At 47.1% G+C, this 27,324-nt stretch overlaps 2 protein-coding genes across 2 annotated transcripts in view; one reads left to right on the forward strand and one right to left on the reverse strand.

Moving 5' to 3' along the window:
• Nucleotides 1–208: 208 nt before the first annotated feature.
• On the reverse strand, nt 209–23,652 carry LOC129344470 (tubulin alpha-1C chain-like). The gene is made up of 3 exons (XM_055001115.1): nt 23,136–23,652; nt 4,938–5,037; nt 209–716 (listed from the first exon to the last, which is right to left on the reverse strand). The coding sequence occupies exons 1-3, from the start codon at nt 23,650–23,652 to the stop codon at nt 209–211; spliced, it is 1,125 nt and encodes a 374-aa protein (XP_054857090.1).
• Nucleotides 23,653–23,667: 15 nt separating this feature from the next.
• KSR1 (kinase suppressor of ras 1) overlaps nt 23,668–27,324 on the forward strand; it is a 158,270-nt gene continuing 154,613 nt past the window's right edge. Inside the window, exon 1 of the mRNA XM_055001393.1 lies at nt 23,668–23,842. Within this exon, the coding sequence (XP_054857368.1) occupies nt 23,669–23,842 (174 nt within the window). The 5' untranslated portion in view covers nt 23,668. The remainder of the gene's footprint in view (nt 23,843–27,324) is intronic.

The raw sequence follows: 27,324 nt of genomic DNA on the forward strand, positions 1-27,324 counted from the left end.
GGGATCAAAGTCAGGGTCTGCAGTGGGAGGGGGAAATCACTGGATCTGGCGAGCAGAAATGCTGTTCTCTTGGAGAAGGAACTGGGGGGCTGGGTACGAACTGCTCTTTGAATTCACTGACCGTTTCTAGAAGAAAAACCGAGACAGTTATCGGCTGCAATCTTATATCCTTGTATTTAGTGTGTTTCTTAAATAAGCTCATATAAACTTACTTCTGAGTAAATATGCATAGACGTAATAGGTACTCATTGTCCACCATGAAGGCACAGTCAGAATGCTCCAAGGTCATGTGGGTGGTCAGGATGGAGTTGTAGGACTCAACAACAGTGGTGGAGAATTGAGGAGCTGGGTAGATGGAGAACTGCAGCTTGGACTTATTGCCAAAGTCAACTGACAGATGCTCCATCAGCAAGGAAGTGAAACCAGAGCCAGTGCCACCACGAAAGCTGTGGAGGACCAGGAAGCCCTGGAGACCTGTGCATTGGTCAGCCAGTTTCCTGATCCTGTCCAGTACCAAGCCAGTGATCTCTTTGCCAATGGTGTAATGGCCTCGGGCATAGTTGTTGGCAGTATCTTCTTTGCCACTGATGAGCTGCTCCGGGTGGAAGAGCTGGTGGTAGGTTCCTGTGCACACTTCCTCGATGACTGTTGGTTCCGAGTCTACGGACACAGCCCTGGGGACATGTTTGCCAGCGCCCGTCTCACTGAAGAATGTGCTGAAGGAGAAGGAGCAGGAAAGGGAGCTGCTGGAGTGGCGAGCCTTTTTCTGTTGCCTTCCTGAACCGCTGGGGGAATTTGCTGAGGTTACTGTGTGGGAGGACAGTGTTGGGGGCTGTGCGAGTATGTAGAGCCTGCTGTGAAGTGGTGCCAGTTGGAGTAAGTGTTTCTGTTTGTCTTTTTTGCCTGAGTTGGAGCTGATGGCAGAGGGGGATTGCTGCTCACTGGACAGTGTCTGTTTTGCCTGGGGCTCACTGCTGGCCCCACCCTCTACTGAATGAGCCTTGAATTGAATTAGGCTCCACCTCACCAGAGGCACATCACAGCCATCTGGGCTCTGAGGAGAAGGAAAAGGACCTGCAGCTAGAAGAGTCCTCTTGGAATATACTTGGAAGGCGATGATGTCGACAGAAGGCCCCTTTCCAGTCACCTGCACGGAGTGTGCCATGTTTGTTTTCCTCCGGGAAGACAAGACAGACTTCACTTGTCAGAAGTGTACGCTGGTCAGGCTTTCAGAGGAGAAGATTCGGAGCCTAGAGGAGAGGATCTCCACCCTTCAGGAAATCAAGGAAGGGGAGGATTTTACTGAGAAGAGCCTGGGGGGCTCTGCACAAGAATGAAGAAATAAGTCCAAGAGAAGAAGGAAGAACTGAGCCTTCTCTCAGTTATGCAGTACAAACCGGAAGATGTGGACTAAGGTGACGCTCTGGTCCACTGGACATCAAGAATCGTTTTGAGGAGCTTGAGATGGTGACAGAGATGAGAGTGGAAGGAGAACCACAAAAACCTAGAGGAGGGAGTGAAGAGAGCATGGAGCCACACGGAAGTGGAAGAAAACGGAAGGTGGTGGTCATCAGGGACTCTCTGCTCAAGGGTATGGAACGTCATGTGTCCAGTCCAGATCTCCAAGAGATGTGTTACTTGCCAGGAGCCAGAATTCAGGATATTACAGACCGATTGCCAAAACTGATCAGACTGACTGATCAGTACCCATTTGTGCTGGTTCACGTGGGAACGAATGACACAGCCGTGAATACCATTGCAAGAACTAAAGAGGACTATGAAGCTCTTGGAAGGCAGTTGAAGACAGTGGGGGCACAGGTGGTATTCGCTTCTATCCTTCCTGTCAAAGAAAGAGGGACGCAAAGGGAGCAGACCATACTCGAGGTGAATCATTGGCTGAGGTGGTGGTGCCGGCAGGAGCGCTTCGGGTTCTGGGACCACGGAATAAATTTTCTCAGAGAAGGCCTTCTAGCACCTGATGGGCTTCACCTCTCAAGGTCAGGGAAGAAAATGTTTGGAAGGAACCTGGAGAGTTTAATCAACTTTAAACTGATGCCGCAATGGGAAGGGGATGATCAACAAGGGGATTTCAATGAAGAAGTGATAACAACGGGGGCCCACCTGGGTAGGGCAGATCAAACAAAGGTTCAAGGCTACAAATGCCTATATACCAATGCCTGAAGTATGAGTAATAAGAAGGAAGAGCTTGAGCTTTTCTTGCAAACAGAGGGCTACAATATAGTAGGAATAACTGAGACTTGGTGGGATGATTCCCATGACTGGAATGTGGTAGCGGATGGGTACGAGTTGTTCAAGAAAAACCGGAAGTGTAGAAAAGGAGGCGGAGTGGCATTGTATGTGAGGAGAGGGCTTGATTTTCAGCAAGTTCTGGAGAATGTGGCTGACAGCCCGGTGAAAAGTATATGGGTGGAAATAAGGGGAGGAAGGACAAAGGGTATTGTTGTTGGAGTCTGCTACAGACCACCTGACCAGGGAGAGGAAATGGATGCTGACCTCCTTGAACAGATTGGTAGAGTATCCAGACATCAGAACCTTGTAATTATGGGTGACTTCAACTTCTCCGATATGTGCTGGGAGACAAGCTCAGGAAAGCAACAAGACTCATGCAACTTCCTGACCTGCCTGGCAAATAAGTTCCTTTTTCAAATGGTGGAGAAAATACAAGGGGCTCAGCCATACTAGACTTAATATTAACCAACAGGGAAGAATTGGTAGATGGGGTAAAGGTGGTGGGGACCTTAGAGGGAAGTGAACTTGTCCTCCTTGAATTCCAGTTGCTGTGGGGAGCCAAGAATGTTCGTAGGTTAGATTTTTGTAGGGCCAACTTCAATGAACTCAGAGGCTTGATGAGAGTCATTCCGTGGGGGAGTGCGCTGGAAGGGAAAAGAGCGAGTGAAGGGTGGGCTCTTCTCAAACATGAGCTTTTGCAAGCTCAAACCCTCACTATTCCAGCAAGACGGAAACATGGTAAGGGCTCCAAGAAACCGATGTGGATAAACAGAGAGCTCCAGAATAAGCTAAGGGAGAAAAAGGAAATGTTCAGGAAATGGAGAGAAGGACAGACCTCTAAAGAGGAGTATATGAGGGTTACTAGGTACTGCAGATCAGCCATCAGAGAGGCCAAAGCTCAGTATGAGCTGGGTGTGGCCATGGGGGATAGCTACAATAAGAAAAACTTCTACAGATATGTGAGAAGCAAACGCAAGGTAAAAGAGGCAATTGAAAGGGAAACTGATGGAGGACAGAGAAAAAGCAGACAGGCTTAATGACTTTTTTCCTCTGTTTTCTTCTTGAAGAACTTGAGCCCATCTAGACATGGTAGCAGACATGACAGGACACCTGGGGGGCTAGTTGACATTGACAGAGAGGTTGTAGAGAGGTACCTGGCTGCACTGGATGAATACAAATCCCCTGGGTTGGATGGGCTGCACCCAAGAGTGCTCAAAGAACTTTCTAGAGAACTTGCAGAGCCTCTGTCCATCATCTTCAAGGCCTCCTGGAGGACTGGGGATGTGCCACAAGATTGGAGAAGAGCAAATGTTATTCCAATCTTTAAGAAAGGGAAGAAGGATGACCCGGGAAACTACAGGCCGTTCAGTCTGACTTCTGTTGCTGGGAATATATTAGAGCAGATTTTAAAGGGATCGATCTGTAAGCATCTGAAGGACTGCTTATTGATTCGGGGAAGTCAACATGGTTTTGTCCCCAACAGAACTTGTCAGACCAACCTGATTTCTTTCTTTGATCAAGTGACTAGCTTACTGGATCGTGGGAACTCTGTCGACGTGATTTACCTGAATTTCAGTAAAGCTTTTGATAAGGTCCCCCATGACATTCTAATGGGTAAACTGGAAGACTGCGGACTGGACTATAGGACAGTTCGGTGGATAGGGAACTTGTTAGCGGACCGCACTTAAAGAGTGGTGCTCAATGGCATTTCATCAGATTGGAGGGAGGTGTCTAGTGGGGTGCCACAGGGCTCGGTTTTAAGCCTGGTACTTTTCAATATTTTTATCAATGATCTGGATGAAGGAGTGGAAGGGCTGCTCATTAAATTTGCTGATGATACCAAATTGGGAGGAGTAGCAAACACCAGAAGAAGATAGAATTAAAATTCAACAAGACCTGAATACTCTGGAGAAGTGGGCAGCTGTGAATAGGATGCAATTCAACAAAGACAAGTGCACAGTATTACATCTGGGCCACAAAAATGGGAAGCACAAATACTGGATGGGGGATACACTTCTGGGCAGTAGTATACGTGAAAGGGATCTTGGGTAAGAGTGGACTGTAAACTGAATATGAGCAGTCAATGTGATGCGGTGGCAAAAAAGGCTAATTCAATCCTGGGTTGTATCAAAGGGGCCATAGCATCGAAATCGCAGGAGGTCATAGCCCCTCTCTATACTGCCTTGGTCAGGCCACACCTGGAGTATTGTGTGCAGTTCTGGAAGCCTCACTTCAAAAAGGATGTGGACAAAATCGAGAGGGTGCAGAGGAGAGCGACAAGAATGATCAGGGGTCTGGAGACTGAGCCCTACGAGGAAAGGCTGAGGGCCTTGGGAATGTTTAGTTTGGAGAAGAGGAGGTTGAGGGGGGACATGATTGCTCTCTTTAAATATTTGAAAGGCTGTCATCTGGAGGAGGGCAAGGAGCTGTTCCAGTTGGCAGCAGAGGGTAGGATGCGAAGCAATGGGCTAAAACTACATGCACAAAGGCACCGGCTGGATCTTAGGAAGAACTTTTTCACGGTCGGAGTAGTCCAAAGGTGGAACCAGCTGCCTATGGAGGTGTTGAGCTCCCCTTCCCTGGCAGTTTTCAAGAAGAGGCTGGATGAATACTTGTCAGGGATGCTTTAGGCTGATCCTGCACTGCGCAGGGGGTTGGACTAGATGGTCTGTATGGCCCCTTCCAACTCTGTGATTCTGTCCTCTCCCCCAATGGTCTTGTCACTGGGCATCTGTACCTCAGGCTGAATGCCATGTTCAAAGCAGTGGAGCTCCCAGCAGGCATTGCCTGGACAAGGTGGATGGAGATGCAGGTCACGTGTTATTGCCGGACAAGAAGTAGTCGCAAAAAGTTTCCGTCATGAACGGACTCGCCTATGAAGTCGTCGGTGAGCAAAAACTCCCTTCCCAAATTTTCCCAAATTTTAAACTGGTTTCTGTGTCTTTGAACAATTAGTCTGTAGCAATGATCGGGTGAAAACATTTAGTTCTATGCCATGACAAATTTCACTTGCTGATGTCTGCTTTTCAAACCTCTGGGAAAGACAGGAGCTGTTTTTGTTCCAGTTGGTCAGCAGCCCTACACCCAGTCATGTATCAGTTTGTTTCCAGCTATAAATAGTCAATAGTACTTGTACACTAAATAAGTATTAGGTATACTTTGTAGTAACGTTCCCAAGGACACTAATATTTGGGAATCTGCTTAAGTACATTTTCTGTTCTGCAGTTTCTGGAATTGTCAGTGAATATGCAGATGTATTTCAAAGGTGTGGTTTTTAAATAAATGTGATTGTGTAGCAGCTGTTTCTTGAAAGCTTGTCTGGAACTTTTGTAGCATGGGGGAGGGGAGCTAGCGAGGGAGCCCCATGTGACCATCCCAGCTTCTTACTATTATTCACTCCCCATCACTTCTGAACAATGGACTTAAAGTGCTTCCCACATGCACTGTCTCGTCGGCTGCAAATGAGCTATTTTGTCCTAACGAGGCACATTTTTGTGTGCTCTATACCAAGACTGTACAAAACCCAGATTGTTAGAACAGATGCAAAGCAGAAAGATCACTGACTTGGTGGTAGTTTCAGATCTTTAAAAAATGCATGAAAAAGGAACTGTTTGCATCTCTCAACACATGCACTGAATGCAGGATTTGACCACAGGCTCACAGACCTCTCTAGTGTCTGTGTGACCCTTAGCCAGCAAAGCATCGATCATATAAATATTAACCATAGTAGGGAACAGTTGTACCAATTATGTCTTTTTTCAAATTTACTGCCCATACACACACACACACTTCAGAGGAGTTTTAGGATGCAGTCTTGCGTATGGTTATATGACGTTTCTCCATAAAAATGCATAAGCTTGGCCTAAGGGGGGCTTTCTCTGGTCCAGTTTCTGTGACTTTAATTGCAGCCTGAAAAGAGAAACCAAGCAGATGAGGCTCCTTCTGAGCATGGAGATAAAGGACCGGGATTAGGCTGGCCCACAGATTTGGCGCCCTGTGTGGGGAATGAATGCCTTGTCCCCTCCTGTGCACCTATGAAACCGCCGGTTGAGCTCTTCTTTCTGCAACACCGTGGGAAGCTGCCATCCCTCCTCCCCGACTGCAAGGCAAGGTGGGAAGCCGCTGCTGTATTGCGAGGAAGGGGAGGAGGAAGAGGGCCGGCCCCACCCCAACAGAGGGGGGGAGGAGCAGGCTCCTTGTGAACCACTCGTTGGAGCTGGGGGTACCTCCTTGGGCTGCCACTTGCTGTGGTGAATCCTGATGCTAGTGGTGGGTGGGCCCAGGGCTGCCAGCCTCTAGCGTTAGCAGTCGTACCCCTTTATGAATATGGAAAATCATAAACCCCCTTTCCTCGTGTGCCTTAAGCACCAGACAACACCGCCTGGCCTGCCAGACAGATGCTAACCCCAGCTGGAGTTGGACAATTACGAGAAGGTGTGTCAGATTGACTAACTGCCCCTCCGTGCCCTGGCGAAGCAAAGAGGACTTCCAGGAGTTCCTGCTTAATCTCATCAACGCCCTTCCGTGCCGTCCCTCACCCACCTTTCCAGTCAGGGCTATTCAGGGACCTGATAAGTCCTTCCCATCTGGCAGCTGCAGGATATCAAGCACCCTTCTCACTTATAGTTTCTCCCAGATATGTTCAATATAGCCTTTCCCACTTTATTTTCCCACTCCAGATAAACTATCAAACAATTGTTTGGGGAGGGGGCAAAAGACATAATTCTGCCCCAGGGTACATTTTGCACTATAACTAGGCTGCCTCCAGTCATATGCTGTGTGTGTATTCCTTGGATCCATATGCACACCCCCAGACGTGTGTCTGAGCCTCTTTCTTCCTCTTGCGCTGGTAGCTCATGCTGCTGCCTCTACGGACGTCCTCCCTCTCCTAAACTGGTAAATATCATTCTACTCTGGATCTCTCTCCCTCTCCCTCCCTGATTTTCTAGTTAGCTCCATGTGTATGCTGCATGTGATTTTTCTGTGCCTTTTATTGCTGTTTCATTGTGCCTTTTATTGCTGTTTTATTGTGCATTTTATTGCTCTGTTTAAAAAGAGACCCTTCCTTTAGAACATCTGCCTATTCATTTAAGAGTTTCTCTAAGGGAACAATCCAGATATACATTGGTGGAGAGATCCACCAATTTTGTAGCATGGCCATTTGGGGCCCAAATTGGCTCATTTTGGCCCCAATCCAGGCTGAATTGGGCCCCAAATGGCCAAACATCAGGTGGGCGGGGGCACCTGACATGTGACCTATTTGGAGAACTACTGGAACTCCATTCCTGCGCGTTCCCCCTCAAAATAAGCCTTGGCGCGCACGCTCCCAGGACTACACAATGACTTCACTTTGGGTCAGCTGGAACAAGGGGGGAGTTTTTTAAAGTTTAAATCGCCCTCAGCGAAAATGGTCAATGGCCGGTGGCCCCGCCCCCTGATCTCCAGACAGAGGGGAGTTTAGATTGCCCTCCGCGCCAGTGTCGTGGAAGGCAATCTAAACTCCCCTCTGCCTGGAGATCAGGGGGCGGGGCCACCAGCCATGTGACCATTTTCATGAGGTGCCGGAACTCCGTTCCACCGCGTTCCAGCTGAAAAAAAGCCCTGGCTATCAGAACAATAGCACAAGTGTTGCGAAAAATTAACAAAAGAATCAAAACAAGAGGCTAGTAAAGTTCTGTCACTCACTGGTTTTACTTTGTGTCCTTTCTCTCAGAGCAATGGATACAAGAAAAGGTTGAGTGGAGGATGTTCTACGTAAACTTCCCTCGGTTTCTCTCCATTTCCCAGTTGAGAACCAGTTTGGTCTAGGAGAGCCAGTTTGGTGTAGTGGTTAAGAGTGGTAGAACTGTAATCCGGAGAAGCAGGTTTGAATCCTTTTCCTCTTCAAGCCAGCTGGGTGTTCTTGGGTCAGTCACAGCTCTCTCAGAGCTCTCTCAGCCCCACCCACCTCTCAGGTTGATTGTCATTGAGATAATAATAACATACTTTGTTTTTTTTGTTTTTTTGTTTTTTTTAAAGAATTTTTATTGGATGGGTTTACAAACATAAACATAGAAATCACTATCATTATTCACCCCATTGCATTTTCCCCATCCTTCCCCCCCCCCCCCCCGCTTTCTGGTGACTCCCAGCAGTTTTCCATACCCAACTTAATCTAAAAAGTATATCATATAAATTCTTAAAATCTATAATAATAATATAATAATGTAATATATATCTATATTATACCTATCAAATCTCTTTAGTTATCTTAACTACCTACACTAACTATATTACTTATTTTAGTTAAAAATATAAAAATTACATAAGTAACAATAAGTACATATGCTGACTAACTAAAACAAAATTACATACCTACTCCCCTGTAAATATACTATACTAATCCAATAGCATATAGTAAAATATACCCCTTTTAAAGTTTAAGTAAGTTTCTATCTCCCCTACTTCTCCAAAGACCACAATTTCCCCTTCATGTCCCACTTTTTTCCCACATATTTCTTAAATTTTTCCCAACTTAATATATAGTCCAATTCTTCTCGTTCTTTCAATTTCCTTGTTAATTTGTCCATTTCGGCCATATTCAAAACTTTCAAAATCCAATCTTCCATAGATGGTATCTCCTGAGTCTTCCACATCTGTGCATAACACATTCTGGCCGCCATAATCATATAAAACACCATAACTCTGTCCATTTTGTCAAAATCTTCTAGGTTCATACATAATAACAGCAATTCCGGGGTTTTATTTATATTCCTTTGTATAATATCTGACATAACTTTAACTATATCCCCCCAGAACTGCTTAGCCTTATCACAAGTCCACCACATATGATAGAATGAACCTTCATGCTGTTTACATTTCCAACATTTATCCGACATCTGGCTGTTACCATTGGCCAACTTCTTCGGTGTTAAATACCATCTATACAACATTTTATATACATTTTCATGCACAGTGGTGCATGCTGAAATCTTAACTACATTTTTCCAAACCTTTTCCCAAGCTTCCATTGAAATTTCCTTATTACAGTTTATTGCCCATTTGACCATCTGAACTTTAACAACTTCCTCCTCTGTAAACCATTTCAGTAATATCTTATATATTTTAGAAATTATCTTCTTCCCCCCCTGAAGCAAACAATTCTCAATCTCAGAGTTTTGTAGTCTAAAACCATTTTTCCTTTTGTCTTTCTCATATAGGTCTTTTATCTGCATGTATTGAAACCATCCATATTGGAATGGCAATTCTTCATTACCTTTAAGCATACAGTTATTCTGTTGTATCTCAAGAATTTCTTTACATGTCAACCAGTCTTCCCCTGCATATTCTGTTCTTGGATTTACTACTTCCGCAGGGATAATCCACATTGGTATAGTCTCTTCTATGTATTTCTTGTATTTAGTCCATACAGCAAACAAGCTTCTTCTTACATAATGATGTAAAAACATAGAGTCTGCTTTTACTTTGTCGTACCATAGATATGCATGCCAATTAAATTACTCAGTCTTTTAATATACTTTTTCAGCTTGGTAACTCAGTCTTTAGTTCTTTTAAAATTTAAGTCTTTATTCAGTAAAACGGTCCATTGGGGGAGATAGCAATCTTAACTTAATACAGACTTCTTGGGATGTACTCACTGCTTCAAACGTCCAAATCTGTTCAAATCCGTTCCCGAGGCTCGGGGAACAAAGAGCCTATGTCAATTTAATGACTCCTGAAGCTGCTGCAGAGATTTTGGCTGCCCTTCTCCGAGGAGGATCTCAAGGCTTGGGGGAGAAGCCCTTAATTCAGAGCCTCCCACCCGCCAAGACCCGTCACTCTCAGGGCTAAAAGCGTTCTTGCCGGATTTCTGACTAAAACCCGGGGGCTGTGGCCGATCTGAAGGCCCCACCAGCCCAAAAAACAGCACCTCGGATGATCCGGAGCTCCAAATCACGTCGGTCTCTCCATTACCCTGAACCGGAATAATAACGTTCTTTGTAAACCACTGTGAGTGGGTGTTAAGTTGTCCTGAAGGGTGGTATATAAACCGAATGTTGTTGCTACCGTTGTTGGTTTGTGCACCTTGAACAGAGTGTGAAACTTTGAATTCTTTGCCTCCTGGCTGGGATGAACTCTGGCTTATTCTCTAATGGACTGCAATCTTGTTCCTGCCATTGTGCCTTCACTCAGTCATAACATATTGCGTATCCTTGATCTTTATGGCCCTGGCACAAGATGCTAAAAGTGATCTCTCTTGCCTGTTCCTGTCAGGGCGGGGGGGGGGGGGGAATGGTTATTGCTCTTCTTGTTTGTCTCCATAAACAGATCAGTCATAATTTCAGGAGAGCTCCAGAATCCACCTTGCATTTGGTAACATTAATCTTTGGTGGTTTTCAGTTTGCTGTCTAGGACCCAAAAGCGAATTGTGACTTTCTCTTTGGTAGGGCCGGGGAGGAACAGTATGGGCTGGGAGAATCAGCTGAGGGAAACTCAATGGCAAATTTGAGTTTGCTATTCATAATGTGCAAAATAACCATGAAATACATCCTGTTGTACAATCATGTTTTTATACACACACACACACACACACACACACAAACTTGTTCAAGAATAATGGCTGTGAGATTCCTGTGTTTTATATTGGGAAGCAGAAAAGTAATATGGAGTTTATTCTGCATTTCGGGATTCCATTGGGAAGCAAGTTTAGAAGTAGGTTTCCACTTCAGAAAGTTTGAGAAGCATTCTACAGGCAATTTGTGAGTCATTTTACATGCCCTGTGATTTACCCCAGGGGTGCCCAGTGCCCTGATTTTTTACAAATAATATCCATTAGGGAACCTCTATTAGCAAGTCTACAAAAAGTGGACGTTTTTAATATAATCGTACCAAAGCATTAAAGAAATACTGCTCTGCCTCATTTCCATGTAGTGCGAATGTTAAAAAAGTAGTCTTAGTGGATGTGTGGGAGGAAACTCTTGCGGGAAAATAAGAGATAATAAAAGCTTATACTTTTCTTCAAAAACAATTAATGCCCCAGCTCTTCAAATCCATACACTACAGTTTGTCAAAGCAGGGTTTTTGTTACCTGTGTTAAAACAGATCAAATTGAGTAATTGCATTGAGAAGCTTTTTAAAAAAATATATATTATGATTTCAAGATAAATATTCTGAAAGGTAATGTGGGTGTTTGTAGAACTTTTTGTAAAGTGCACCAAACATAAAAGTTTTTTTACCTTTTCTATATTATTGAAAAAGTAAAAAGCTTTGCATCAAATAAGACCTCACGTTTTGTCTCCTTAGCAAGGTAATTAGCCAATCATGCTTTGTAAGAAATCAGCTATGCATCAATGAAGAGCAAAAATCAGAATAAAATCTATACTCCAGTTATATCAAAGGAAACTTTTTTTGCCAACTTTGTTTCGAACCTCCCATTCCTGGGTAAGGTGAGTGGGCAGTGGCGGAACAGCTCCAGGTATCCCTGAAGGATTCCTCGGTCCTGGATCCATTTCAGTCCGACTTCTGCCCTGGCCATGGGATGGAGACAGCGCTGGTTGCCCTCACAGATGATCTCCGCAGGCAGCTGGATCGAGGCGGGTTGACACTGCTGGTGTTATTGGATGTTACCGCAGCATTCGACATGGTCAATGATGAGCTTTTAGCCCACTGCCTCGCCAATGTGGGGATTCGTGAAACGGCCTTACAGTGGCTAGTCTCTTTTCTTCACGGTTGGGGACAGAGGGTGGCGCTAGGAGAGCAGCTATCGCCATGCCACCCTTTGGTGTGTGGTGTCCCTTGGGGGGGGGTGATATTCTCCCTGATGTTGTTCAACATCTATATGCACCCCGCTGCCCAGCTAGTGTGGAGTTTCGGGTTGGGATGTCATCAACATACGGATGACACCCAACTTTATCTGTTGATGGACAGCCAGCCAGATACCGCCCTGGATGATCTGGCCAGGGCTTTGGAGGCTGTGACTGGATGGTTAAAGCAGAGCAGACTGAAGCTGAATCCAATGAAGACGGAGGTCCTGTACCTGGGCTGTGGGTTCAGGGATCTGGCTCCCACCTCTTGATGGGGCACTGCTCATGCCCACTTTGATGGTGAGGAGCCTGGGTGTGGTCTTGAACATCTCCTTGTCTATGGAGGCCCAGATCATGGCAGTTGCCAGATCAGCGTTTTACTATCTTTGCCAGATCAGGCAGCTTCCCCTTACCTCTCACCTCATGACTTTGCAATAGTGATCCATGCTATGGTCATCTCCAGGCTGGACTACTGTAACTCACTCTGCGCTGGGCTGCCCTTGGGCCTGCTCTGGAGATTACAGCTGGTCCAGAATGCAGCAGCGCGGCTGTTGGCTGGGATGCTGTTCTGGGCCCATATGACACCTGCCTTGCATCAGCTGCACTGGCTCCCAGTTGAGTTCTGGATCAGGTTCAAGGTGATGGTCTTGACCTTTGAGGCCCTTTGCAGGCTGGGACCAGCATACCTTCAGGACTGCCTTTCACTCTGTATACTCTGGAGGACACGTCATTCAGAAGGGAAACATCTTCTTGAGATCCCCGGCCCCAAGGAGATCCATCTTGCCTCGACCAGGGCCCGGGCCTTCTCAGCCCTGGCCCCAACCTGGTGGAACTCTCTGTCTGAGACAACTTGGGCCCACGGGATCTTTTAGTATTCCGCCGGGCCTGTAAGGCAGAGATGTTCCGCCAGGCTTTTGGTGGTTGAGAAGGGCGGGTCTCCTCTCGACGTCCTACCGAGGGGCGGGTGGAGAAGACCCCCCTCCTGGTTTTTAGCTCATTGCTGTATATTAGCCTCCGCAGACCCAGTGATCTTGCAGGACTGTGAAGTCCGCTGTCTGCTTAAATTTTGCTTCCAGTTTTAAATTGCTTTTAGTTATATGTTATTTATTGTATATTGTATTGTGTTTTAATTGGGTGATCTGCTCTGAGCCTGCATTGTGGGGAGAGCGGACTACAAGTCTGATAAACAAATGAATGAATGACTGAATAAATACAAAAATACAATACAGTAATCTGTACTGTATTCTTCTAAAGAACAACTTGTGAGTTTTTGACAAATGCATAAATATCCATCTGCAGAGAGGCTGTCTGCTCTGTCTAAACACAATTCAGTCTACATTAATGGGGTAGCGTGATCTATAATTCTACATCAGTTTGATTGGATCCTTCTTGCTATAGAACCAGCACAAATTTTGTAAAAGGCAACCAAATCATATATTACAAATAATCAATGTAACATCTCATTAACATCTTCATAACATAAAAATACAAATATGCAACAGGCATATTCTGGGTTTCTTGCTAAACACCCCTTTCTTTCATACCTGGAAACCATGGTGTGTATATTTTGTATGTTGTGTTAAAGTTGTATTGAAGTTATTTATGACAAATGACATGACTGCATGTTCCAGCTGGCATCAGCTGTAGTTTAGAAGCTCGTCTCCCTTTTGGGATTTCAGCCTTCTTGCCATGATCGGTGTTTGAACAAAATTAGGAGGAAGCTGCCTGTTGTATTGCTGCATGAGTCTCAGTTCCTTCCTTCCAACCTTGTTCAGAGATTCATGCAGAAGTACTCTGAAGCTGGGTAATTTGCCCCCTCTCCTCTTGTCTTTGGCCAGTGAAGTGGTTAGTGTGTTGGACTGGGATCTAGAAAGCCCCAATTCAGTTCACTCCAGTGAAGCTTGTTGGGTGATCATGGGTCAGTCACTCTAAGATTAAGCTAACTCACAGGACTATTAGGATGAGGATGGGAGAACCATACATGCCACGCAACTCCTTGGAATAAGGGCAGGATAACAGTACGCTCGATAGCTGTGTGTTGCCGTGGTTTGCTTGCTCTCGAGCCTCCTTCTCCATGTTCCTCCTGTGTGAACACGAGCAGAGGCTCCACGCAAGTTCTTCCTTTGCTATCATTGTATGCCAAATCTTGGCAAATTAAGGGAGCAGCTGATGTGGGAGGGATCTGCTGAAGATGCAGGTCCAATGGGGGAGGAGCCCTTAGCATGTAGGAGGGGAAAGTGGAGCCTCTGGGATTGTGCCTTTGGTTCTTGCCCAAGTCAACAGATGGCCTCCTGTTCAGACCTAGTTGTCGGCAAGCGATCTGTCTTCTCTAGCATGTGGTGGTCTGGAACATTCTTACAGCTGGCACACCCAGTGAGTAACTGTTACAATTGGAAATGAAGATTTGGGGCTTATTTCATTTTCTCTCTATTAAATGTTGGGATTCTGCAAGAGGGACCATGTTTCCCTCTTGGCCCCTCCAAATGTGCTGTCTGGTTTCTCAAGACTGCCCCAGCCTGTTCAGCTTTGAGGCCTGATGCCCTTTCAGACTGTCCTGCTGGACTGAAAGATTGTAATTCTGAGTGAAAAGTTTCCCTCTAGCTCTCTTTTTGCCGTGGAATGGCACACAACAGCAGCCCTATGATTCCAGACGCCTCACTGGTTTCCTCCACAGAATTAACAGTTCTGTCCATAAAGACTGGATCTCTCTTTTGTCTGAGCTTCCTTCATGAACCAAAGCTTCTGTTGTGATCCGCTCCCCCCCCCCCCGCATGCCCTGCTAACACGCTCTGGGCCCTTTGTGCCAAGGGGGAAGAATGGAAGGAAGGGGATGGAAATACAGGGAGCCCAAGACAAAATGGTCAGTCAGCACACTTTTGTTCCCTCCCTCCCATCAGCCACCAAGAAGACAAAAGTAATGACTACTGAGGAATTAAACAGTTTAAAAGCTGACAATGAAGAAATTGAAATTGTTCAAAATTTTCTATTCCTTGGTTTAATCATCAACCAAAAGGGAGACTGCAATGAAGAAATCAGAAGATTCTTGGAAGAGAAACTGTGAGGGAACTAGAAAAGATCCTTAAAGATAAAGATGTCTCTCCGGGAACTAAGATGAAGATAATCCAAACTGTGGTATTCCCCATTTCTATGTATGGATGTGAAAGTTGAATGGTGAAGAAAGCTGACCGGAAGAAAATTGATTCATTTGAAATGTGGTGCTGGAGGAGAGTTTTGTGGATACCATGGGTAGCCCAAAAGACAAATAAGTGGGTACTAGATCAAATCAAGCCTGAATTCTTCCTAGAAGCTAAAATGACAAGACTATTGTACTTTGGTCACATCATGAGAAGACAAAGATTTTCTGGAAAAGTCAATAATGCTAGGAAGAGTGGAAGGCAGCAGGAAAAGAGGAAGACCTAAAACGAGATGGCTGGACTCAATAAAGGAAGCCTCCAGTTTGCAGAATCTGAGCAAGTCTGTTAATTATAGGACATTTTGGAGGTCTTTCATTCATAGGGTTGCCTTAGGCTGGAGGTAATTTGATGGCACGTAACACACACACACACACACACACACTCCTATTAGCCTAGAGGGCTATCTTGCTGTGCATTATGAAAAGTTTCCAATAGAACATGTAACAAGCTCTGTTTCGGGGTTCAATCTGCTTGACAGCTGCAGCTTCATTCCAGTTGTTCAGTTAAAACATGGATTTTTAAAAAAACTTTATTAGCAGTGCAGGTAAATAACAAGGATTAAATGCAATTGTGCCAGAAGTTCACACTAGGGAGGATTCAGGTACTTCATGTCTATCTGTCAAATGCTTATCCTTCCCTTCCTCTGAGGTGGCAACATGCATGCTTATTTATTGTTTGCTTAGATATTTATACCCTGCTTTTCTTTGCAATGTGGGCTCAAAGCAGCTGACAGCATCGTTCGCCCCTCCTCCATTTTGTTCTCCAAACAGCCACCCTGTGAGGCTGAATGTGTGTGACTGGCTCAAGGTCACCCAGTGAACCTGATCTGAACCTGAAACTTCCAGATCATAGTCTGTCACTCTAACCAGGACACCACTATTTTATCCTTGCAACAACCTCAGGTAGGGCTAGGCTGAGAGAGGGTGATTGGCCCAAAGGCCACTCAAGGAGTTCTGTAGATGAGCCGAGACATCTGCCGCTGTTTTAACAACAGCAACAACTGCAGTTATATACTGGTCTTCTAGACAGATTAGTGCTTGTGATGATTTTAAGTGTGTGTGTGGTACAGATGAAGAGTAGGGGTGAAAGAGGGATGAGTGAGGGAGATGATTGGCTGATGACTAAAAGTGTGGATGGAGTGAACTGCAGTTTTTAGTTACTGAGTGGAGAGAGAACATTCAGCCTGTGCAAAGCAGGCAAGCTGTGTGCAGCCTGAGGGTGTCTATATATTTCTGAGAGAGAAATATTGAGCCTGGGCAAAGCAGGCAGCCTGTGCGGAAGCCTGAACTGTGTGCTGCCTGTGAGAGAACTTTAGTTCCATCTTAAGTAAACTGTGTGCGCGCCTGAGAGGAAAAGTTTGTGTATATCTGTGTGACTGAGCCTATATGAGGAAACTTTAAGAACTGAGAACTATCTTTGGAACCATGAAGCTTAAGTACTAGTGTGAAATCGATATGCTTCTTGTAAAAATAAAAGTTTGTATTGGTTTTTTTATCCCAGAGTATATGTTATTCCTATATCCTATTCTTTTCCTCAGGGCCACATAGTCCCACGAAGGAGCCTGACATTGGGCACGTTATTAAAGGGGAAATTTAAATTAACTATTTTGGAATATAATTCCTGGTGGCAACAATCTACCCAGAGGGTGTAAGAGAAGGGTTAAAGTCAAAAACTAACTGAGAAAGAAAGAGGGTCGTAATAGTGCCTCACCCAGAGCGGTGAACAAGTTAGTATTGTTATCCCCACAATGCAGCTGGGGGGCTGGGGCTGAGAGGAGTGGCTCCCCCAAGGCCACCTATGGAGCTCATGGCAGGAGTGGGATTCGTACCAGCAGAGTGCTGATTTGCAGCCGAACCACTTAACCACTGTGCTAAAGCAGCTCTCACCTCTCCTCCAGGGAACTTGTTCTCCCTCCCTGTTGTATTCTCAAAACAACCCTCTGAGGTAGGTGAGTGAGAATAACTGATCCAGCAGGTTTCATATCCAAGGAGGGATTCAGACCTGTGACTTCCCTGCCTTAATCCCACCCTCTGATCACTTGGATTTGAACCCATATCTTTAGTCTGACACTAACACTGCAACACACAGGCTGTTCTGTTTAAAATATGTCTAAAAGCACATCTTAATTACCTACATACATGTTTCCAGTTTATGGCTTATGTTGCAATACATTTTATTTGCAGTTTCTGGGAGCTTATTTCTCTTGGTTAGACAGAATTTTGACTGAACTGTCAGAACTTGCTAAAGCAAACAACGGTATTTCTCAATGCATCTCCTCATGGATCTAAGGATGGTCTGAAGGGATCTGCCCTCTTTAATTCAAAAGCCTGCTGTCTGGGAAGGTAAGCCTGTTGCATATGTACATGGGCACTCTCCCCTTTGACAAAGGTTTATACCTGACATTTGCAAGAAAAAGTCTACAATGTCCCAAATCTAGCCTGACCTTCAGCACAAATTATATCCTGCAGACATCCAAAGAAGTCTGCAGGATTTATGAATGAATTCCAGCTGAAAATTCTATAGCCTTTTTCTTTTTAAGGGGCATCTTAGTCCATTGGATGGGAGACCTCCAATGAAGACCAGGGTTGCAGAGGCAGGCAATGGCAAACCACTTCTCTTAAGTCTCTTGCCATGAAATCCCCACCAGGGGTTGCCATAAGTCAACTATGACTCGAGGGTAGAATTTCATTCATTTTAGTCCATTTCAAAAAATCTGGAAGTCACAAGGGCTTTGATAAGGACCAACTGAAACATCACAAAGTAGCAGGCAAATGGCTCAGTTCCACAGAAGTCTTCTTCAGGATGGTATAGAAAACATTCTTAGCAAAAGCCCCAAAGTCTGCAGTTTAGGGAATGGAAGTGTTGGAGGAACTGAAACTTTACCTTGCTGGGTTTTGTGTGGTTCTATTTGTTTTTTTCTGGTCTTGTTGTTATGTGTGGGGCAGGCAATAGTCCACAGACATCAGCTCTGGCTGTAAAGCTGCTGCACACCAAGTCGAGCCACTGGTCCATTTAGCCCACAGTGGTCTTCTCTGTCCAGCAGTGACTCCCCAGGGTTTCACCCCCCCCGCCTTTTCTGGGGGTGGGGGTGGATGGGAGTGGTGAAGAAATGGCAACCAAGTGATTAACTGGCAGAATTCTCTACCAGAAGACAAGGTGACAACCACTACTTTAAAGGACTTTAAAAGAGGATGAATTTATGGAGATTTGATCTTTCAATCACTATCGGCCACGGTGGCTAGGTGGACCCTCCATGTTCACAGACAGAGTCTTTAGCCTAGAAGTTCATTGATCAGAAGCTGAGTTTTTAAGGTAATAATTACTTGTTCCAAATGTTCTGGGATAGGGCTTGATGTTTATTTCAACTTCTGATACTTTTAAGCCTTCTCTGCGACTACATTTGCAGCCTGGTTGTAACCGTAACAAAAGCTGGAAGCGGTGTATGTGTGTGTGTGTGTGTGTGCGTGCGTGTGTGTGTGCGTGCGTGAATGAGTGGGTGAGGATGTCTCACCTTAAGTCCTGTTGAAAGTGCTCCTCTGCCTGGATGCCAAGAAACACATGCGACTCTTGTGCCTAATTGTTTACATTGACTTAAAGTGGTTCATGCAAGTGCCCACTTCAAATGCGGCTCATAGTTTTTTTTATAAAGCATAAGCACTTTTGGTGCCACATAAAACAGACCAGTTGATGGATTTATGGAATACTTGGGAAATGTAATTTGCAGAAAGGCACCCTTTGTTCAGAAAAAGAACCCCCAAAGAGCTTGACAGCATCAGACGAAGGGTCTTCCTAGTCGATTTACTGTTTCCCACGGGTGGGGGCCGTTTACCTTTGTATGTTCCTGTACATTCTGTGAGCTTGGGGATTTGTTGTGTAGTGTGGCATCATTCGATGCTTCCAGTCTTTTGCTTATAGGAGCTCCCTGTTCCCTCTGCCACAGGGAGGAGGAAGTTACAAAGGGTTCCGTGTCTAAAGTTCACACTGCAGCCTTGGAAAGGCTGGTGGCACCATGATAGTGCCGTCAGCTGACGTAAAGTTCCATACCTGCTGTGTTCCCCTACTCTGAGCAACTGGTGCTGAGAGGGACCATGAGCTCTTCTGTTAGCCTGCCTTTGAGCCCAAGGGTCCAAAAGTTGGTAGTTGAGCATGCAGATAGATATGAGCTGAATGTGGTGATGGTTACTGATGTTATAATAGCTACTAACGTTACTAGAGCATGTAGGAAATGAAAGGAAATGAAAGCAGAGATGTTCCTCACTCGGAAAGAGACTTTTAGTTGGAAGAGGAGAGGTCTTTCTCCCCAGCAATCATTATGTTCCTCTTCTGTCGCTGTCCATGTTGGCAAAGCAGTTCCCTGCATATAGAACACACGAAGCAGCCTTCCACTGCGTCAGACCATCAGTCTGTTAAGGTCAGTGTTGTCAGCTCTGACTGGCAGCTGCTTTCCAGAGTCTCAAGCACAGGCAGCCATTCCGAGTGCCTGCCGTCTGATCTTTTTAACTAGAAAGGCCCAGGATTGAACCTTTCTTTCAAAATTTCTGCCCCACCTTTCAGTCCTCATAAGGACCACCAGGATAGCCAACAAACTAAAACATACATAAATAAAACCACATCTTAAAAACCATTAAAGCCAACAAGCAACACATCATGAAAACAATTTAAACCAGAGCTAACTTTATACAAAAACATAAAAACAACAATTAAAGCATAGGGCAGGAAGAAGGGATCCGTGAAGGAATGCCAAATAAAGTAAAACGTCTTTACCCACTGACAGAAGATGGCAACCGAAGAGGACAGACGAGTTTCCCTGGCAGGAGAGTTCTAGAGTGTTGGTGCCACAACTGAGGAGGCCCTCCCGTGGGTTGCCACCTGTGTAATCTCAGAAGGTAGGGGCTCCTGAAGCAGAGCCTCCAAAGATGATCACAGTGGTCAGGTAGATTTGTTAGGGAGTAGGCGGTCCTTCAGGTAAGTTGGTCCCAAACCATACAGGGCTTTAAAAGTTAACACCAGCATTTTGAATTGTGCCTGGAAACAGATCGGGAGCCAATGTAGATGGCCCCTACGTCCCACTCCGCTCAACATCCTGTCCGCAGCATCCTGTAGCAAGTGACGTTTCTGAACATTTCTCAAGAGCAGCCCCATGCAGAGTGCATTGCAGTCGTCTAATCTAGATGTAACTAGGGCGGGTACCACAGTAGACAGATCTTGGCTTCCCTGTAAAGGCCACAGTTGCCACCTGCTTATTCAGAAGTAGACCTGGGTCCAAGAGCACCCCCCCCAACTACAGATGTATGCCTTTTGAGGGGAGTGCAACCCCAACTAGAAGGGGGGATGCCTTAAATCCCAGGTCAGATCTCCCACTTGCCTGCAGCGCTTCTGCCGTATTGGGATTATGGCTCCTCCCCCTAAAACAACACACGAAGCTGCACTCTGCTGAGTCAGGTTTATCAAGATCAGAATTGTCAAGTCAGACTGGCAGCGGCTCTTCAGGGTCCCCTCAAGAGGTCTTTCAGTGGTACAGCCGAAGCCCCCTTGTTGATTTCCTGGCATCTCCAGTTAAGAGCTCTCCAGTAGCAAGTCTAAGAAAGGTCTTTCTCTGCCTGACATCTTGAAGAGCTGCTGCCGGTCAGAGCAGAAAATGCTGATCGAGAAGGACCAGTGGTTTGACTTGGTATAAAACAGCTACATAGGCGGGGAAAGGGAATCTCTGGTTGCAAAGCATTTTTCTTCCACCATTAAGGGCAGACAGTGTGACTTTCAACTCATCTCGAGTAGGAGAGAATGCTTTCTGGGCAGCCTTGCAAGCAACTCTTTGCACCTTTACTTATGATTAAGCCCCAGCGAGACCTGCTTCTCAGTCAACATGCGCAGGACCCATATATTGCAGGGTGCCTCTCTTGCTATACGCAGCCACAACAGCTTTCTTGAGGTGCCACTCTGCAAACAGGTAATATCAGCGACTGCCTGTTCATGCACATTCTCTTTTGTGGTTGCTACCTTGTGGAATGGCCAGCCGGAGGTGGTCAGGCAAGCCCTGCGCTTCCATCCTTCTACAGAATGTGCAGAAGCTCAGGCAGAACAGAACTGCTCAGGCAGGTGCTTTTATAAGGGCACAGGACTGTGATCTACTGCAGTTTTTTATCGTGTGAATCGTCTTGCTTTCAATGCATGGGCTTCTACCTTTGTGATCCATTCTCTGCATTGGTTATGGTAAGCTATGCCTGAAACAGGTTTTTGTTTTGTTTACTTTATTTCCTAAGTCTGTAATCCAAGTATTATTGCTTTGTGTGTTGAATGTCTTATACTCTGATCAACTGATGTATTTTATAACCTGCTGTAAGAAGGGGGCACTACATATGAAGTAAATAACTAAACAGAGTGCGTGCTGACGACTTCAGTATTCAGGATGATATAGTGTGTGGGACTACGATGGATGAGATCTGGGCTCAAATTCTGCTTGCCGGCTGACCAGTGTAGCCTACCTCTCAGGACTGTTGTGAAGATAAATAGGATGAAGGAAGGCCTGCATATGCCATTCTAAATACCTTGGAGGAAAAGTGGGATCGAAAGGGGATATATACACCGGGGTGCCAACTCTGGCTGGGGAAAATTCTGGAAATGTTGGCTGGTTCAGGAGAGCAGAATTCGGGGAGGGAGCTTAGCGAGGATGCAGTGTTATACAGCCCGCTCTCCCAAACTGCCACTTTCTCCAGTCTGGAGGCTGGCAGCCCTGTAGAAATCTATACTTTAGGTCTCTGTATAAACATTGGCACAGATTCTCTAGCCAGCCCAGGGCGACTCTAAAAAAACCCAAGTTTGGGGAAACAAAATGGGAGGGAAGGCCACGTTCAGAAGAGGAAAGCATTTCCTGTGGCTGGGATCTGTTTATTTTAACAGACTTCTGTCTCACCCTTTCCAGACCATATTCAAGGCAGTTCATAAGAGAAGAGAAGAGTGAAAGGCTAACATAATTAACAGTAAAAAGGCGATTTACAATTTTTTAAAAAAAAAACCTCTTAAGACCACAAACTTTTAAAAAAGCAGCAGAATATTTATAAATATCAAGGAAACATCATACCTCCAATTACAGGAAAAATAATACAATTAAATTCAATAAAAACACCAGAATGTTTTTAAAAAAACCTTTTAAACAAGCAAGCAAGCAAGCGCTACTGGAGAAATACGTGTGCATCTATGGCTGTGCACAACAGACCAATATTGGAATTCCCTCCCCCCTGCCCCAAAGGAAAGATTTGATTACATAGCTCAATGTTAAGAAAAATTAAGAACAGTTAATATAGAAATAGATTAATTACAAAATAAGAGACTTTAAAAATGTTGAGTATATAATATGAAATTGATGATTAAAGATTATTGATTTGAAATTTTAGGTATAAGTAATTAAGGAAGAGAGGAGAAACATTTCATAAGTTGGCTGTGTGACCACATACTCTAAATATTCTTTTCTGTATTTAGTATTCTGTACTTTGTACAAGGTTCTATGCACTTTCTATTGTTATTTCCATTTTTCCTTTCAAATAAAATTCTAAAAATAAAAAAGAGACCCAGAGGAGTTAGCTATGTTAGTCATTAGTTGGAGTCCAGTAGCACCTTTAAGACGACCCAACTTTATTGTAGCATAAGCTTTCGAGAAGCACATTTGATGAAGAAAGCTGTGGATCTCGAAAGCTTATGCTACTTAGTTCGTCTTAAACGTGCTACTGGACTCTTTACTAAAAAAAAGTAGAGAAATCCATAACTGGACAGACTCGAAGCAAATAAACCTTGAATCCCCGCGATAGGAGCTGAATATGAGCGCGGGAGGGAGGGCGGGAGAGAGACAGGGGTTTGGGGGAGACCCGCCTCGCTCCTCCTTGCCGCCCCCTCTGCCACGGCGGGGGAAACGCGCTTCCTCGCTGCCCCGCAGCCGGCGGGCGCTTCTGGCCACGAGCCGAGGCGGCGCGCTCCTTCCCGCGCCGCCTTTGGCATGCCCGCCGACGGAGGGGGCGCGCCTCCTGCCCCGCGCGCGGACTACAAGCCCCAGCATTCCTGCGGGCGGCCCGCGGCCCCAGCTGATCTTGCGAAGCCTCCCGGCCGGGGAGGGGGGGCTGGCGCTCGGCCGTCCGCCCGTCCGTCCGCCCGCGGTGGCGCTGCTGCCGCTGCCGCTGCCGTTGGGGATCGCCGCCCGCGTTTGCCGCGCTTGCGGCGGGGCCGTTTCCTGCGCTGCCGCGCTCCGACCCCGAGGCGGCGGGTCCTCCTCCTGCGCTCCAATCCCGGGGGGCTCGGGGGGCCCGGAGAGCCTTTCGTCCCCCGCCGAGCGGAGAGGCGCGCCGGGCCGGGCCGGGCCAGTCCAGCGCGCCGCTGCCCTCCCTGCGCGCGGAGCCGCCTGCCCGCCGCGCGCCCCGCTCCGCCCGATGCCGAGGCATGGATAGAGCCGCGAGGATGGTCGCGAAGAAGGGCGGCGGCGGCGCTGGGGGCGAGCGGGCGGGCTACGCGCTGCAGCAGTGCGGGCAGCTGCAGGACCTCATCGACATCTCGCTCTCCAGCCTGCAGGGGCTGCGCACCAAGTGCGCCGCCTCCAACGACCTCACCCAGCAGGAGATCCGCACCCTGGAGGTAGGCGCGGGGCCAGGGCCGGGGGGGGGGGCGCTTGTGCGGCTCCAGGGTGGCCCTCCCCGGGGCCCCCGGCCAGCGGCCCGAGGGGCAGGAGGGGCGGCGGGGCTTGGCGGGGGGGGGGGCGGCCCTTCCCTGATCCCCGCCCGGCTCTCGGGCACTTTGGGGAGCAGTCCGGGGGGGGGGTCCGGCAGCATTTCCTCCCCCCTCCCCGCTTGGGGCCGCTGTAATCGTATGTGTGTGTGGCGAAGCTGCGGCCACCGCCAGAGTCGCGTCGCTTCTTTGGGAAGAGGGTCTTCTCCCCGCCCCCTCTTGACGAGGGAAGATCGCGCCCCCCCCCAGGTGTTGCAAGAGGGGGCCGAGCCGCCGCGCGCCCCTCCGGAGTCCCCTGTGCGCGCGCGCGAGTGACTCGGCCCCCCCAGCCCCTCCCGTGGCGAGCCCCAGCTGCAGGCTCAGGCCGAGGGCTCGTTTTGGCCTCTCGACCCTCTTCCTCGAGGCCCCCCCCCCCCGGAAGTGTCGGTCTGTCCACCGTGGTTTTGCAAGGGTTTCTCTGGGTGGGCTCCTGGCCTGAGCTGGCGTCGGACTCGCTTCTTCAGTACTGATTGTTTGGGAAGGGGGGGTCTTCCTGCTTTTCACTTCTTTTTTTGGAAGTGGGGCTCTGCTCGTTCTCCGGGGCGAGGGGGATGGAGAAAACACCCCGGGGTGGCCAAGTGCAATGTTTGGAGGGGGCCAAACAGACAGGGACTCCTCCGGCTCAGGTTGCCTGCATCCCGTGCGCTTTTCACACCTGGGTGTGCCCAGAAACCGCTACCGTGCAGGGCCAGGCCTCGGCCAGGCATTCGGTAGTCTGGGCAGCCAAAACGCTGGCGAGGCGATGCCTGCCTTCAGCTTCACAAATGTCTTTATGATGCAATTGCATCCTGCAAAGTCCGCCGGAGTCGGTGGGCCTAGGATGGCGCAACTGTGATTTGGATTGCGCGGCTGGCGGCTGAGCAAGTTCCCCCCTCTGCCAGGACATTCTGGACGCGTGCGTGTAAATAAAGCGTTTGCGCGCGCGCGCGGTCTAATCTGATACGAGCGTTGGTGCTCCGTAATATGGGCGAGCGTTTAATTGTGGTAAAATAAACTGTGGCATGTCAACATGATGGCTGCACTGCTGACATTTTAAAATTTAAAAAAATCAGATTGTGGTCAGTCTCCAGCCTTGTACTTATCCAGGGCAATCTTGTTATTTCGGGCAGCACAAACACCCGGTCCTGCATGTATGTACAATCCTATATCTCCACTGAAATAACCTCACATCTTGTACCACCCCCTACTCCCCAACAACTTGCTGTAAACCTGGGCGAGGCCCCTGATAAGATAAAGGGCCTGTTAATCTGCATTTAACCTCCTAACCTTTTTTGGAAACCTCTCCAATAGCTGGAGAGGGGAGACCCCAATATACTTCATGGAAGGGTGAGTGGGGAGGGAGAGGCCGTGCTCCCCTCAAATGACGGGGTCTCTTGCCCCCATCTTAATAAGGGATAAAGCACCCCAAGGAATGTTTGAAGATTCTCTTACTTGTACCTTAAAAGCTTTAGAGGTGTGGAAATTCTCCTTTCCCTATCACCCTTTAAGAAGGGGAGGGAGCCATGCCCGTGGCCTCATGTTGCCCTTTCATTGACCTGCAAAGGACTGCATCTTTTATAATAGGGGGGGCAGGAACAAGGAGGCCCCGACCTGGACGGCCGGGCTAGCCCGATCTCATCAGACCTTGGAAGCGGAACAGGTTGACCCTGGGATGGGAGACCACCAAGGAAGCCCAAGATCAGAATGCTGAGACAGACAGAGGCAAACCACCGCCGTTCATTTCTTGCCTTGAAAAGCTGTGGGGGTGCCATAAGTTGGCTGCAGCTTGACAGCACACACACAAGAACCGCAAAATCTCATGCAGCCATGAGTGCTTCCCAAGATCTTTTAAAACAGGTTAGTTCCCTGTTAAGCTCACAGCATCGCTTGACTGATGGCAGGCAGTGTAGAATCGGAGATGGGCTGCATGTTGAGATTGGTAAATAGAAAGGGTGTCATGTTGTGTGCTGTGGCGTTCCCAGTCTGGCGCAGTGTTTGCTGCTCTGCCCTCCCCTAGAGAGAGGCTTGGGCACGTGCTGCCAAGACTCCACATCCTGGTCTTGGAGGGAACTCCAAATGCTGGGCTTCCCATCGTGGCCTGTGGGTTTCAGATAAATCTCTTACCCGTAATCTAAGCAAAATCTGCCTTTAACCTTCTGAGAAGAATGAAATGAAGCAGAAACAGAAGCCAGAAGCCAGAGTTGTTGCCTGGACTTCCCCAGGAACAAAGTTCATACTTTACGAGAAGCAATTGGCTTGTTGCAGTGATGGGATAATGTCTTTAATAGTTTGTTTTTTTACTACCAACCTCTTAGCTGGCAAATGTGGGCATTTTACCATTTTGACAGTGTAAATCACATTTGTTTTCCTTGTGTATCATTTGGATAATATGTTGGGTATTTTAGTTTTAGCTTTGCATGTGATCTCTTATCTCACTGCCAGTGAAATTAGATTCTGGCTTCTGGAGTCAGGGAGATTTGGGGAATCCCTTCTGAAGCCTGTTCCTTAAGGGAAGTGCGTTGTGGAAGGGCCATTGGTTGGTGGAAGGGAATCTGTTTTGCACGTAGAAAGTCCCAGTTTCAGTTCCCAGCATCTCCATTTAAAAGGATGGTCAAGTAGTCGGCAATGTCAGAGACCTTGGCCTGTCTCGAGAGCCTGGGTTGCGGCTGCTAGTCCGAGTAGATAGTTCTGACTTTGACAGACTAGTGGTCACAGCCTTATGACTCAGCTGGCATTGCAAAGTATAAAAATAGTTCCGTCAGGCAGCACAAGACAATGCAGTAGGACTGGGAGTGCAGAACTGGGAAACAGTGCAAACAAACTGTCTAAGGCCAAAGCTGCCTAAGGCATGACATACCATAATGCAGGAAGTGTTACCAAAGTTAGAAGACAATGCTGTAAAAGCAAGACGATACATATACAGTAAACACTGCAATAGACTGCAGTCCTACCAGTATATCTAATTCTCAATGTGGCCCCATCTACAAATACATAATTCTCTATCTCGGGGCCATGAAGAGAGAGAGGGTTTTTTTTTTTTGACAAACTTGGGAGAGCCCCCAAGTTTGCAAAAATATCCTACAAGTTGCAAAAATGTAGGCATGTGTTAACCCCCCCCCCTCCCCGACAGAGAAAGGCCACCTGCACTTGGGCAAACAACCTGCCTCTTTCCGCTTGTTGTGGGAAACGGGAGGAGGAGGGAGGGAGAACCTTTGCCCGAGCCAGATGAGATCCTGCGGGTAGGTGCGGGAAGGGGAAAGAGCAGTTACAGCCAATGCCCCCTGCAGCTCCCCAAAGAGTGGTGGTGAGGGAGAATGGTGGCCAGAGAGGGGCGGGGGCAGGCAGGCAGGCAGAATTGTGGGGAGAGGAACGGG

The sequence above is a fragment of the Eublepharis macularius genome, chromosome 17 (assembly GCF_028583425.1).
Source record: "Eublepharis macularius isolate TG4126 chromosome 17, MPM_Emac_v1.0, whole genome shotgun sequence".
NCBI classification, from domain to species: domain Eukaryota; kingdom Metazoa; phylum Chordata; class Lepidosauria; order Squamata; family Eublepharidae; genus Eublepharis; species Eublepharis macularius.